The sequence below is a fragment of the Primulina huaijiensis genome, chromosome 15 (genome assembly GCF_012295235.1).
Source record: "Primulina huaijiensis isolate GDHJ02 chromosome 15, ASM1229523v2, whole genome shotgun sequence".
In the NCBI taxonomy this organism is placed as follows: domain Eukaryota; kingdom Viridiplantae; phylum Streptophyta; class Magnoliopsida; order Lamiales; family Gesneriaceae; genus Primulina; species Primulina huaijiensis.
This window is the reverse complement of record NC_133320.1, coordinates 20,333,164-20,346,760: the sequence shown is the minus strand read 5'-3', so window position 1 is coordinate 20,346,760 and position 13,597 is coordinate 20,333,164. Positions and strand designations below refer to the sequence as shown.

General features: G+C 31.6%; 2 protein-coding genes and 1 pseudogene across 2 annotated transcripts; 1 reads left to right on the top strand and 2 right to left on the bottom strand.

Annotated features, from left to right (window-relative positions):
- Nucleotides 1-3,848: 3,848 nt before the first annotated feature.
- LOC140959615 (uncharacterized) lies at nucleotides 3,849-4,841 on the bottom strand. The gene is made up of 2 exons (XM_073417534.1): nucleotides 4,328-4,841; nucleotides 3,849-4,228 (listed from the first exon to the last, which is right to left on the bottom strand). The coding sequence occupies exons 1-2, from the start codon at nucleotides 4,703-4,705 to the stop codon at nucleotides 3,914-3,916; spliced, it is 693 nt and encodes a 230-aa protein (XP_073273635.1). The 5' UTR covers nucleotides 4,706-4,841; the 3' UTR covers nucleotides 3,849-3,913.
- A 3,871-nt stretch (nucleotides 4,842-8,712) lies between these two features.
- Nucleotides 8,713-9,474, top strand: LOC140960467 (calcium-binding protein PBP1-like). Its single transcript, XM_073418750.1, has one exon. It carries the CDS (start codon nucleotides 8,946-8,948, stop codon nucleotides 9,306-9,308), a length of 363 nt encoding a protein of 120 aa, XP_073274851.1. The 5' UTR covers nucleotides 8,713-8,945; the 3' UTR covers nucleotides 9,309-9,474.
- A 2,239-nt stretch (nucleotides 9,475-11,713) lies between these two features.
- On the bottom strand, nucleotides 11,714-12,981 carry LOC140959392 (putative F-box/FBD/LRR-repeat protein At4g03220; annotated as a pseudogene).
- Between the last annotated feature and the right edge of the window lie 616 nt (nucleotides 12,982-13,597).

The following is a 13,597-nucleotide window of genomic DNA, read 5'->3' as shown; positions in this document are numbered from 1 at the left end:
ATACTTGTCGTATCCCTTACCGGGAGTGTGGGATGTCGTCTTAACATCCTCCCAGGATTTATAACAAGTTTTTGAAAAAATTATTTTTATTATTTCTAACAATAACATTATATTATATATTACATATATAAACAATAAATAAATAACAGTAAAATAAATATTATTACTTTTGTTACCTTTTTCTTCTGTTCGGAGCTTGGAAAAATATGGAGGACTTTTAGAGCTTCGTGCTGATAACGTGTTGTGAAAAAGTAAAAATTTACGGTAAAAAAGTAAAAATCTCAAACTCTCAAAATTATCACACTACACACTTTATAATATTTTTCTCTCAACTCAATTGTGATTTTCTTCACAAATGAGAGATCTATTTATAGAAAATTTTTACAAATAATCCAAAAATAAAATACATCATTACCTACATCATCACACACTAATTTTCAATATTCAACACCTAATTTTACCTAATTTTCAACATTCAACATTCACATTTTCAACACAAATATTTAACACATTTTTAAATAATTTTTCAACAAGGTGAGTTGTTTTTTACCTTTTTGTTTTTGTTTTTAAAAAGAAAACTTCGAATTGAAAACTATAATTGTAGAAGGTGATGCAAAAGATGTCAAAGAAATATACCTTTATTCAATAATTCAAAAATAAAATAAATGTATTTTCTATTTCAAAATTTTCAAATATTATTATTCCGACATAGATAATTAGGTTGTAATAATAATTATCTTTACTGAAATCGAGACTCGTGGTGTCGAACTATTAAATGACATAAAATATTAAATATATAAATTACCAAAGCAGGTAATGCCATAAAAATATATGAGTATGTCTTTTGTATGACGATTTCACGAATCTTTATTTGTGAGACGGGTCAATCTTACCGATATTTACAATAAAAAGTAATATTATTAACATAAAAAATAATAATTTTTTATCAAAATAGGGGGGTGTGGGTGAGGAATATTAATTGATTTATAACGCATTGAAATCCACCGGTGCCTGGGTCCTCCGTTCAAACCATATAACAATTGTCCACCACAAGACCAAACGCACTTTTTCAACCTTTTTGTCACATCAAATTCTTCACTCGCACTCCATTTCAATATTCTTGATCAATATTTTATTTTTATTTTTTTAAAATAAAGTAAACAATTATGCTATCACATTTCATAATGAAAAGAAAAAAATCAATGAACTATTCTCTATGATTTCTTAATCCCATAAATTGTTGTAAATATTTGATTATAACCATGTTAATTTTAATCACAAAAACTTTTGTGATACAGTCTCACGAGTCAATTTTGTTATACAGATCTTCTATTTGGATTACTCGTTAAAAAATATTACTTTTTTATTGTAAATATGGTCAGGGTTGGTCCGTCTCATGAATAAAGATATGTGAGACCAACTCACGAAACACATAAGCAATTATAATATGATAGTGTTTTGATTATTCTCATTCGAGAGACGTTTTACTAGCGATCAATTGTTGTTATCGAGTCGTTAACTTGATGCTTTAGTTATTATATGTTCCAATTAAGAAACATATAAAAGTCTAAAAATTTTAATAGGAAGTGTGATAATTAGATGTGGTTGCCGGCCATGTGGTGAGGATTAAACTACAAGTAATTGCAACCAATCTTTTGTGGCTTTAGCTATAACTGTGGGTACAATCAACCCGCAAGCTATTTATTATAAGGTAAAAATTTATGTGAGACGGTCTCACGGATCGTATTTGTGAGACGGATCTTTTATTTGAGTTATCCATGAAAAAATATTACTTTTTATGTTAAGAATATTACTTTTTATTGTGTATATGGATAGGGTTGATCCGTCTCACATATTAAGATCCGTGAGACGATCTCACATGATATCCAATCTTATTATAAAGATAATATGGTAGTAAAAGGAGAGCCATGTGTTTCAAATTTTGAATATATAATAATAATAATAATAATAATAAAGAGGGCCTACTGGGATTAGCTGTGGACCAGATAAATAAAGCAAGAAATAAGGTTCACTAATTTGGAAACTACGTCATAACAACTTTTGTGACTTTAAATGACATTTTCATTAATTTTCTCTGACACAATTCATATTGTGAATAATATAATACGACTTACAAATTTTATTACATAGTAGGTTTTTTCAGATTCTGAATCTATTTATATGAAGCGTCTATCTTCAATATGAAAAAAATAATATTTATCATGAATCGAATTGATTTGAAAATTCGTTTTATAAAATTGAAATATGATATAGTAGTTTTCGTGTTATTACATTTGTTAAATTCCCAAGTCTTTTTTTTGTTATGGGTGAAAAGTGTATTATCTTGAAAATATATTCCACTGAATTGGAGAAAGACGTAAATCATCGAATGATCTGGGATGACATATTGTTATCCAATGTGATTGATATCAGGACGGATGTTTTTCAAATTCCCATATATTTTCAAGACCCACTTTCAAATATAAAGCCTGATTATTTTAGTATCGAGTAGGTCTCTTATGAGACGGTTTCATTAATCTTTATCTGTCAGACGGGTCAACCATATCGACATTTATAATAAAAAATAATACTCTTAACATAAAAAATAATATTTTTTCATGGATGAATCAAATAAGAGATCCGTCTAACAAAATATGACCCGTGAGACCGTCTCACAAGTCCGTCTCACAAAATACGACATGTGAGACTGTCTCACACAAATTTTTGCCTTTATTATCTACAAAATTAAAAAAAACACATAATTTTCTTTGAATTTGTATAAGCGTCTTTCATTATTAGACTAACGTCACTTGGCTCACAAAACGTGAATACACAAATTTTTTTTGTGTACAAATTCCAGAGATTAAATAAAATAAAAAAATTTCTTATGTCAATAAATTTAATTATTTCCCTCGAATTTAATAATATAATAATACAATATAGATACGTGATAAGTAATTCCTAAAAAAATAGTTTTAGTGAAATATGATATTATCAAAAATATTTTTTTTCACTTATAAATTAATTCCTTCTACCGACTCTAATTAGATTCACCTCTACATTCGACAAATAATAATTTCAACGTATCTTTGAAGGATCCTTCTTACTCATTCTTCTGTTTACGATGATTACCAGTAAAATATTTTTTTCTTATATATATATTTTAGGCAAAAACTTGTGTGAGACGATCTCACGGGTCGTATTTGTGAGATGGATCTCTTATTTGGGTCATCCATGAAAAAGTATTACCTTTTATGCTAAGGGTATTATTTTTTATTGTGAATATGAGTAGGGTTGACCCGTCTCACATATTAAGATCCGTGAGACGGTCTCACATGAGACTCACTCATATTTTTAATCAATCACATTAATCTTTATTTTCTACTATTATAAATATTATATCTTTTTTTAAGATAAATCTGATTTTACTACTCAAGTATCTGATATGTATCAACGTATGTAATANGAAACGGTCTCACGGATCGTATTTTGTGAGACGGATATCTTATTTGAAGTATTTATGAAAAAATATTATTTTTTATGCTATGAGTATTGCTTTTTATTGTGAATATCGATAAAATTGACCATCTCACAGAGAAAGATTCGTGATCTCACAAAAAACTTACTCTTCATGTTTTTGTAACTCAAAATCTTATAATTATTAATATTTATGTTTTGGTAACTCAAAATCTTATAATTATTAATGTTTAATAGGAAAACAACACAAAAAATCAATTTATTAGTTATCCAAAAGAAAAAAAAATCCAATTCAAATCCAAATTGAAATTTTAAGCAACCCAAATCATGTGTTCGTCAAGGGAAAAGTGCCGTACGCTTGCCTCAACAAATTAATAATTATTTTTATTTTTATTTTTATGATTATAAAGATTGATTGGTTGATGAAATCCTACGGCTACGAAGAGTCGCAGGAACTGAGATCAATGGCACTGGGACCATCTTCGCTCAAAGTGCAGCACTCCGCTATTTGTAGTCCAGAACCCAATTCTTCACGATGAAATCTCCGGAGACTCTCCAAGATCCCCGATTCGGATATTCCGGTCACACCCATTTTAAACGGCGTCGTTTTCTGTGCTTTCTGCGGTGGCGACGCTTCCTTTATTAGATATGAGTTCTCCGTCCCTTCCTGCTGGAGAACGCACGCCGCCACCGCTTCTGCCGGCGGAGCGCGGACGTTGAGCTTATACGACGAGAAATATCGATCATCATCCTATAAACAAAACGCTCTCATTGTTAACCATACAAATTAAGAATCGTAGCAAAAAAAATGGAAAAAAATATAGTTTCAGAAGGATTAATTTATATATACATCAGACGCAAAATAAGAGAGATTCTCAAGCCTGCGCTTCCTCGAAAAATAAGCTTCACCACTACACGAAGTGCTCTCCGACTGCGGAGCAATCTGATTTTCCTCCACCACCTCCTTCCTTTCTTCAACTTCAGCACCGGCTACCCCTCTTTTTCCGTCAACACATTTATCACAGACCGCTACAGTGCGGCTCAAAACAGCACCGGTAGCAGCCCAAGGCGTCGGTGACCGGCACCCTCCGCAGAGCAAATATCTGGAATGCCTCGCCACGAGAAAGTTGGCAGAATGAACCCTAGCATCGCAGCCCCAGCACAATCTCGCCTTGTCCGATCCACAGTAAATCTCAGCCTTCAATTTACACAACTCGCACCTCTTCATCTTCAAAAATTGGAGAAGAAAAGATAACGATAATCTATGCGTATGGGCGAAGAATTTGCAGGATTGGTAGAGGGAGTAAGTAACAGCGAAGAAGGGAGAATTAAAGAAGCAACATCCTCTCTGCAGTCAACCGCACCACTCAAGCCTCGTTTTTATACAAAATTTACGAAATTGCCATCCAGGTGGATGTGGTAGGGGTGAATTGGGGAATTCGTGTCGTGAGATATTGTTATTATTTGTGTGGCGCAAACAACAGCGTACCATGAAATGGCAGGGAGGAGGCCACGTGTCAGAGGCGACGAAGCCTAGGTATATTTTGATTGGTTGGTGGTGACGTGGTGAGGTCTCATTTGCCTACGTAGACACTGTTGGAGACGTAAAGTCATGGCACCTCGTCATGTGCAGCTATTGGTTGAGAAAACGGTAAATTTGTGGAAAATTCTCTCCACATTTTTGAATTTAAATTCAACGTTTCACCACAATTTTTAAAAATTTAATACTTGATAATGATATAATTTTAATTTTAATATCTTATAAATTCAAAGTTATAATTTTGTCTTTTTATTATTATTATTTAAAAAGATATTTAATTTTATCCACAAAAATTACACATATCTTTTTCATCTAAAACATAATTATAAGAAAATGTTATTTCTCAATTATCATGGAATAAGAGTAATATTTATTTTGACATACAAAGTACTTATTATGGGGTTTCAGATACTTGATTTCACTATTTGAATACTCCGAATGTATAAGAAAATACTATATTTTCGAATAATTACGACAAATTCGGTCATTGTTGGTCTTCTCATGAAAAATGCATTATGATAACTTATTAATGTCATTTTATTTTATTTTTTAAAAATATAGTTCACCACTCATCATAAAATAAGATTAGATATTTATTTTGATCTACAAAGTATCTATTTTGGGTTTCCAAATGCTTAATTTGGCTCTTTGAATACTCCAAATGTGTAAGAAAATATCGGATCTTCGAGCAATCAACATAAATTTTGTAATTGTTAGTCTTTTCATTGAAATTGTGTTATGCTTACTTATTCATATCATCTAGTTTTTGGAAAAAAAAAACACAGTTTCTTACTAATCATAGAATTAAAAAAATAATTATTTTGACCGATAAGGTACCTATTTTGATGTTCCAAATATTTGATTTGGCTATTTGAATATGTCAAATGTGTAAGAAAATACTTGATTTTCAAGTAATATTAAGTGGCTTTTGATGGCGTCATTTGTAAAGTTAAAATGTGATACCTAAATTGATACAAATAGTATCTAATTAGGGTCTACAAATACATGATTTTACTCCATAAATACTCATATCCAATTATTTGGGGATGTCAAAATATAGTTTGATAATGATATTCATGAAGTAAAAATTTGATACTTAAATTGATATAAATAAGACATAATTCGAGTCCACATACTTGATTTTATCCCTTAAATACTCAAATTCGATTATTTGATGATGCCAAAATATATAATTTGAAGTTAATATTGAGTAAATTTTGATGATGAGATTTATAAATTAAAGATGTGGTACCTAAATTGGTACAAATAGTACCAAATTCGATCATATATATACTTGATTTTTATCCTTTTAAGACTTAATTTCGATTATTTTAGCATATTAAAAAATATAGTTTCAAGTAATATTGAGTTACTTTTGATACGTCATTTGTGAATTTAAAATGTAATACCTGAATTGGTACATATAGTATCTAATTCGAGTGTTCCAATACTTGATTTTACTCCCTAAATACTAAAATTCAATTAATTTTTTATGTCAAAATATATAATTTGAAGTTAATATTTTCTATGGTGTCATTCGTGAAGTAAAAATACGATACTTGAATTGGTATAAGGAAAACATAATTCGAGTTACAAATAGTTGATTTTACACTTAAATACGCACATCCGATTATTTGGGGATTTCAAAATAGATTACTTTATGAATATGTATATATCTATATATATGCCAAAAATAATCAAATTTTTTTTACTATATTAATCATGTTTTAAAAGTATTATGAAATATCTACTATAATATAATGAGTAAAGTTCGTGACCCCGTAATTGCATAGATTAGTGATGCCACGTTTAATTTATTACCGGTCCAAATAACAAAATCTAGATCCAAGCCAATGAAATGTTCCACTTATTTTCTCTTCTTTAAAAGCATCTACCACACAAACGTTTGGATATCTTTACGGTAAATTAAATTACACTGCAGTAAAATGTTTGGATACGGTTCTGGTTCTTGACTTCTCGTAGCATCATACATGAGATTTTTGTGGCATTAGGAGAGCACAAAATAATATTAACATTAAAACTTAATATTCATATATTTTTTCATCGATAAATATGACAATATAAATAATTCAAATTATATAAATAAAATATAGAAAAAATATATCATCCAAAACAATACGTCGTAAGTAAATACTAATAAAGTTAAGATCATCCAAACAAAATATAAAATTCATGTTTCGAAACAATAATAATCACTTGAATATTGTCAGTCTCACAATTTTGGAAGCGAAATTATTGAATAAATGTGCATAATAAATTTTCTAATCCACTTTTTTTATCGATCAATAATATAGCCAAGACATTTAGTCTTTCTTGTAATATAGTTGATCGAAAATAAGTTTCGAGTGATTTCAACTGGCAAATGTTGGATACAGCTTTTGATGGATCACAAAAAACATGCAACCAGTTGTCGGAAAATCACTTGAAACAAATCGATAGACAAAGAAATTGAGTTATAACGACCGTCGTAAAATTGTGGATGATATGTTTTTTTTGCGGAAACTCACGAGAGAGGTATTTCGAATTGATTATTGAATCTTATTGAAAGTTTATGAGTGAGATTAAAAAATATAAATAGACTGTAGAACTTAAAGTTTTTATAACGGATCACTACTGCTCATTAATCATTATTTATGAGATGAACTTATGTGTTAATTATATTATACTATACAAGTAAATTTAAAAAAATTTGATGCCTCCATAACTTTGGGGCGAGTGACGTTTGCGAGTTTGGGATTCGGGTTCGAGTTCGGGTTTGATTTTGTTTTTAAATAAGTTGAAAACAAAATAGCAAATCCAAAAACCGCAAAAACACGTACAAATTTTTTTAATTATGTTTGTCCTTATTTTATCTGTAAATGGGATGTTTCCAAGTTCCCACTCCTCCGGTTTCCTTGCGCCCCCAACAATGCCTATTTTCATAATTTGGATACAATAAATTTATTTTGTTCATCGTACGTCACATGTGACTTAATGCCCTGATTGAGGAAAGCCAAATGGAACCCGGAATTAATATAATACAATGCCTTGAAAACACAAAAACACCCACGCCAACTACATGCAGCAATTATAGAATATGACTTCGATTTTGTTGACACGATGTCGCTACCTATACCAATCATATATTATTTTTTATCATTTATATTACGTAAACAATGATATATTAGTCAATTATACTTTTTTTTTCGTTTCATTCAATCTTTCACTCAATTTCTACGAGATATCGTATTTATAAATAATTATATTATCCATATAACGTAAAATCACAATACATTCACAATGTCGAGATCATGAAATATTTTAAAGCTTATTAATTTATCAAATATTAATTTCAAAAGTTTAATGTATAATATATAATTTACCATTTCTGTATCGTATAATATTATTTATTATCTCATTTCACAAACCAATCGATGTGTTATAGTATTTCTCTCCCAACAAATCAACTTTATCTTATTTCTTATAATTAATTTCACCATAAATTTGAGGAAAATGACAACATTAAAATCTTTTACATAAACAAGACTGAATTTCTGTTCATGCTGACCAACTCCATATATATCTATCTATTCATTAATATTTAAATCATTCCTTATAATTTTACTATTAAAAGTTTGCTGTGTGTACGTATACCTCGTCTGCATACAGCTTGTCAAGGCTTCTTCTGAGAAAGAGGTAAGCAATTTCAGGTAGCAAGAATCAAATCATACGCCGACATGAATTGTGCTGTGTCTACACATTGGCCGGCATCCATTCTTGAATCAATCTCTAAGCATATATATACATCCGAATGATCAAGCCCTCATGCATCCATCCATCTATCTTCAACATTACATTCATTTCAGGTCATATATATACATACACACGTGTTTGAGTGTAATCAAGAAAGGTTATCTAGCTGGCATCAATGGCAGGCGCAGGAGAATTGAATGGATTTCAAGATAACTTGGTATCGATGGCGGATAAGTTAGGAGGGGAGGGGCTAATAGCAGAACTTTGTAAAGGTTTCAGCCTTTTAATGGACAGGGATAAAGGAGTGATCACGTTTGAGAGCTTGAAGAAGAACTCAGCTTTTCTTGGATTGCAAGATTTCAAGGATGATGAGTTGAGGAGTATGGTCGAAGAAGGCGATCTTGATGGGGATGGGGGGATTGATCAGATGGAGTTTTGTGTACTCATGTTTAGGTTGAGCCCCGAGCTAATGGAGCGATCTGAAGCATGGTTGGAACATGCTCTTTACCAGGAGTTCTTGCATCATGGGAAGAATTAACAAGTTACAAGTTTTTTTTTATGTTATTTGATTTGATTTATCGGTGTTCTGTTGATGTGTTAGGGGCTCATCAGACCCACGGAATGTCGATATAAGTTGTAACATTTCCATATTTCCATTCACAGTTTTTTTCGAAATGTATACTCCTTAATAATAAAAGATCATTTTCGACCATCACCCCGAAGTACTACTATTTTGTTATGTCGAAAAACCTCCCAAACTTATCAACCACAGCAATTTTCTTGTATATTCTATGCGAAATCAAAAGATCATCAACCAACGAGAAAGCCAATTAACGACCGTGATTAACATTGTTGAAAGCTATCGATATTTACCAAAATCAAACTTATAACTCGAATACGTCCATCTTATCAACAATTGCCTGCTGATAGAATGTCTTGTAGACGGGGTAAGTCCCATGTATACTTGCACATTACACCCTCACATATGATCACAGAACATAATGTTATTAAAAAAAACGAAGGCAAATTCCATGTCTAATAAATCATACATTTTCTGGATTCAATTTTAAAAGAAGAGAGAGAGCTACAAAGATTTGATTTTACCAATCAAGCAGGCCTATTGAAATACAATGCTAGCATTTGGAGAAGCCTTTGAGAAACACAATATTTGAGATATGAAAATTTTTCTAAGAAACATATCCATTTGCTTGGAATAGACATTGTTGTAAAGCAACACTTGCTGCAATACCTTTCCATGCTTCATGATAAATTTCACAAAACTAATGTTTGACTTCCTGTCATTTTCAATAGTCCTATAAGAGAACTCTCAGGAGATAAGAAGATAATTGCTTTGTCTTTGTCTGAAGCAAGAGATGATCGCATTCAACTCTTTTCTTTTAGTGGTCTCTTCACTACACTATGTGTAGTTCATATTCCCCCCTTCCTGTAAGGGAGCTCNTTGAAACCTGGATCGCGATCGATATTAATATAAATCAAGATACTCCGATTGGTACTAATAATTCTCAAATAATTAATAAAAAAAATCTTTTTATCTTATTATTCCAGAAATCAATCCAACAAACTCCCACATAGTATTTTTTGATTGGATGGGAATTAATGAAAAAATGTCAAGGGTGCAAATTCTATAAACCCATAAATTTGTCAGAGTAGATGCTCTTTAAACCAATGGTTGATTAATGATTTTATTGACTCAGTTGTAATTAACAGTCTTTATTTTAATATAATTTACATTTCATGGTTTCGTTTTTGTTTTATCTGTATACTCATGCAATCGACATAGATAAAGACCTTGATTATACTTTAATACAAATGAATCGTAATTCGATCTTGAAACTCATTTGTAATCACTGTATATTCTAAATTTATTCCTAGGCGATTCAGCCGCATAAAAACAAGGATAAAGGCCACTTGATCTTGAAACTAACATCTGTAATGTCGTGTACAATGTTTTATGGTAAGAGCATTGAGATGTCCAATCATGTAGATGGACAATCATATGATGATTGTACCGAACAACCCTCTATCAGACTTTCCAAGTGGTTATTATTCATCGAGAGGAAAAGTCCATGATTGTGATTGTACATCATCCTTCGACCCGGGACAACATTGAGGTTTTACATACTGAAATTGTACTTTGACTCGTTTACCGACTCCGCGAGGGTCACAAGGTGACGAGATTAGGTGCAATTGCGACATGTGTATGAGCCAGTTCATTGTAGTCAGTAATTCACTGCTCACCTACGGGTGTAGATATCCTATATGATCTAACGAGATAGTAGTGCATGAAATCTCTAGTCAGAGTGTAAAATAACGAGATAGTAGTGCATGAAATCTCTAGTCAGAGTGTAAAATGTACATTAGAGACAAGTGTTCTCTAGTTGTGCATGCGATGACACTATGAATATTTCATGATTGTATCACATAGCTATCGAATCTAATATGCAATTCTCGATGAACCAATTGTTGTAGATTCGATCAGGATATATGAGATGAATGGACCGTACTGTACATTAATCACAACCAATTGGTTCTTGCCGGCACTATCAGTGATACCTACAGAATCACGGGACGATGTCATAAACGCTCTTACCATGATTCGATGGATTTAATCAGAAAATTATTTCTGACATTCTCATGATCAAATGTTGGTACGTGGAATAGGGCAAATTATGGTAAGCCCGAATAAAGGAGAATGTCCTGAATCACAAAGAGTTGTGAACCCACGACTAGTTGTATTCCTGAACCATTGAGGGTCACACAAGCACTAGATCATTTGTTCCCGTTGAGACAATAAATTCAAGGAGTTGGATTGAATATTACAAGAGTTATATCCGCTAACCCCAGAATCAATTGGTGTCAAATGATTAATTCACTAAAGGTAACACCCTAAGAATGTTTAATTTATTTAAACCATATTAGTGTTCAAATGCATTGTTTGAATGTCAAATAAAATTTTAAAACTTCCGATTCGTTTTGAACACGAAAAAACCGATTTCCCAACAAAATCTTCACCACTTTTAAGTGATGGGCATAGGACTCAAAACATTGGATTTGTGATCCCCAGTACTTCATTTCTTCTCCAGAACTCCAAGTTTCCCATGGTTCTTCGTTCCAGAGTTGTGGCTCGGAGATAAACGATTATTAACGAATCAAATCTAAATGCAAACAAAAGAAATATTGGGGAATCAATCGCTTACTCTTTGTTCGGGATGACGATAACCACAAATAGTGATGATGACTACAAATGGTGGGAGAATTATTGAAAATTTTCGCCATTCCGGGGATGTTGTGCTTGTTAAATCCCGTCGCGAACAGCTCCAAGGATCCAAGTTTATGGAAGGGACTTAATGGAACTCCTGCAAACCTACTGCTGCTTGATAAAACCTGTCCATTTTCAGGATCCAAAATTTAAAGAGGTATATACAATAAACTTGTATGATAAGAAATTGAAGTATATACATTATACATACCTCAATGCACTGGCTTTCAAGTGTCAAAGATTGGTCGCAACGAGAGATTCCAGAAAGAAAATTCAATGCACTTTTTTTTTTTTTTTTAATCTTTGCTGGACTTGATAACCTTGACGAATGAGGAATTCACACGGGCCTTGTCTAACGAAGTTAAGTTCTGCAAAAAACTTTCATCGGTGACAGAATTGTCAGACCAGAACTCACGAGCATTGGGGCATCAATCTTAACACGGGTACGACTTGAAGAAGTGAAGCACCTTGTTACCCTATTGTCTCTAGTTTCTGGACCAAAATCTCCAAATCTTGCATCTGATAACAGGCATCGATAGATAAATCTTCTAAACCAGGACCCTTGATCCTGACGTTCTTCAACCCCGAACAAGCATCTAAATGTAGGTTCTTAAGCGAAGGAAACGACGAATCTGTAGATGGCTGATTATGTAAAAAGGGACCTGAAAGTGATAAGAGTGCAGAGTGATTCGATGCCATGTTTCACGATCTCCACAGGAGGCAACCTAAAACCAGGATACAAGGACTTCAATCTGAAAACTCGTAGCGTTTCGCAATTTATGACACTCCGAGGGAAGTTGAAGTAATCAAATGTAGAGACCTCCACATCAAGTTCTTGAACATCGTGTCTCACAGCACCAAGAAACAGACCATTCAGACTGGAAAAACTCACGACAAAACGAGATCAGTTCAATTCATAATAGTACCACATCAAATCTTTTATGTTATTTCATATGCTTTTTCGTTCTAATAAAAATAATGAGCCCCTTTAGATTAAAAGGTTAGATCAAGAAATTTTTTTAAATTTTTTATAATTTTATTTGTGTTTGGATGAGATTTTTAGTGTTTTAAAAAATACTTAAGAGTCTGTTTGGTTTAAAAAGTTCATGGGTTAAAACTTTTGTTTTTAAAAATAAATATAGTATTCAGTTATAAAAGTCGTTTTAAAAAAGCAATTAAAATGTTTTTTTAGAATTTGGAATTTACGGTTTTTTGCTTTTTAGTTCTGATTCTTTTTAAAAATTAAAATAAAACTTTTTTATAACATTTATTCATACTATAAAACCGCTTCTTTAAAAAAAAAATTTAAAATACTTAAAAAACTGGACTTATTTAAATGTTTTTTAAGTTTTAACTTTAATATTGAAATTAACTCTTAAATTCATTCTTAATTGAGCTAAAATTAGTGCTTTTTCAAAAGCCAAAATTTGGAGAGCTTTTCGATTAAAAAACACGTATATTGTAACCAAATACTTAAAAACGCTTATTTCATTAAATTTTATAAATTTAAAAAGTGTTTTGTATCTATGTTTTTCAAACTCTCGATT

Excerpts from the sequence above, each read along its gene's own strand:
- LOC140959615 (XM_073417534.1), bottom strand. The coding sequence starts at position 4,705 with ATGAAGAGGTGCGAGTTGTGTAAATTGAAGGCTGAGATTTACTGTGGA. Across the intron at positions 4,229-4,327 it reads TCTCTTATTTTGCGTCTGAT|GATGATGATCGATATTTCTC; the intron begins GTATATATAAAT and ends TTTTGTTTATAG.
- LOC140960467 (XM_073418750.1), top strand. The coding sequence starts at position 8,946 with ATGGCAGGCGCAGGAGAATTGAATGGATTTCAAGATAACTTGGTATCG.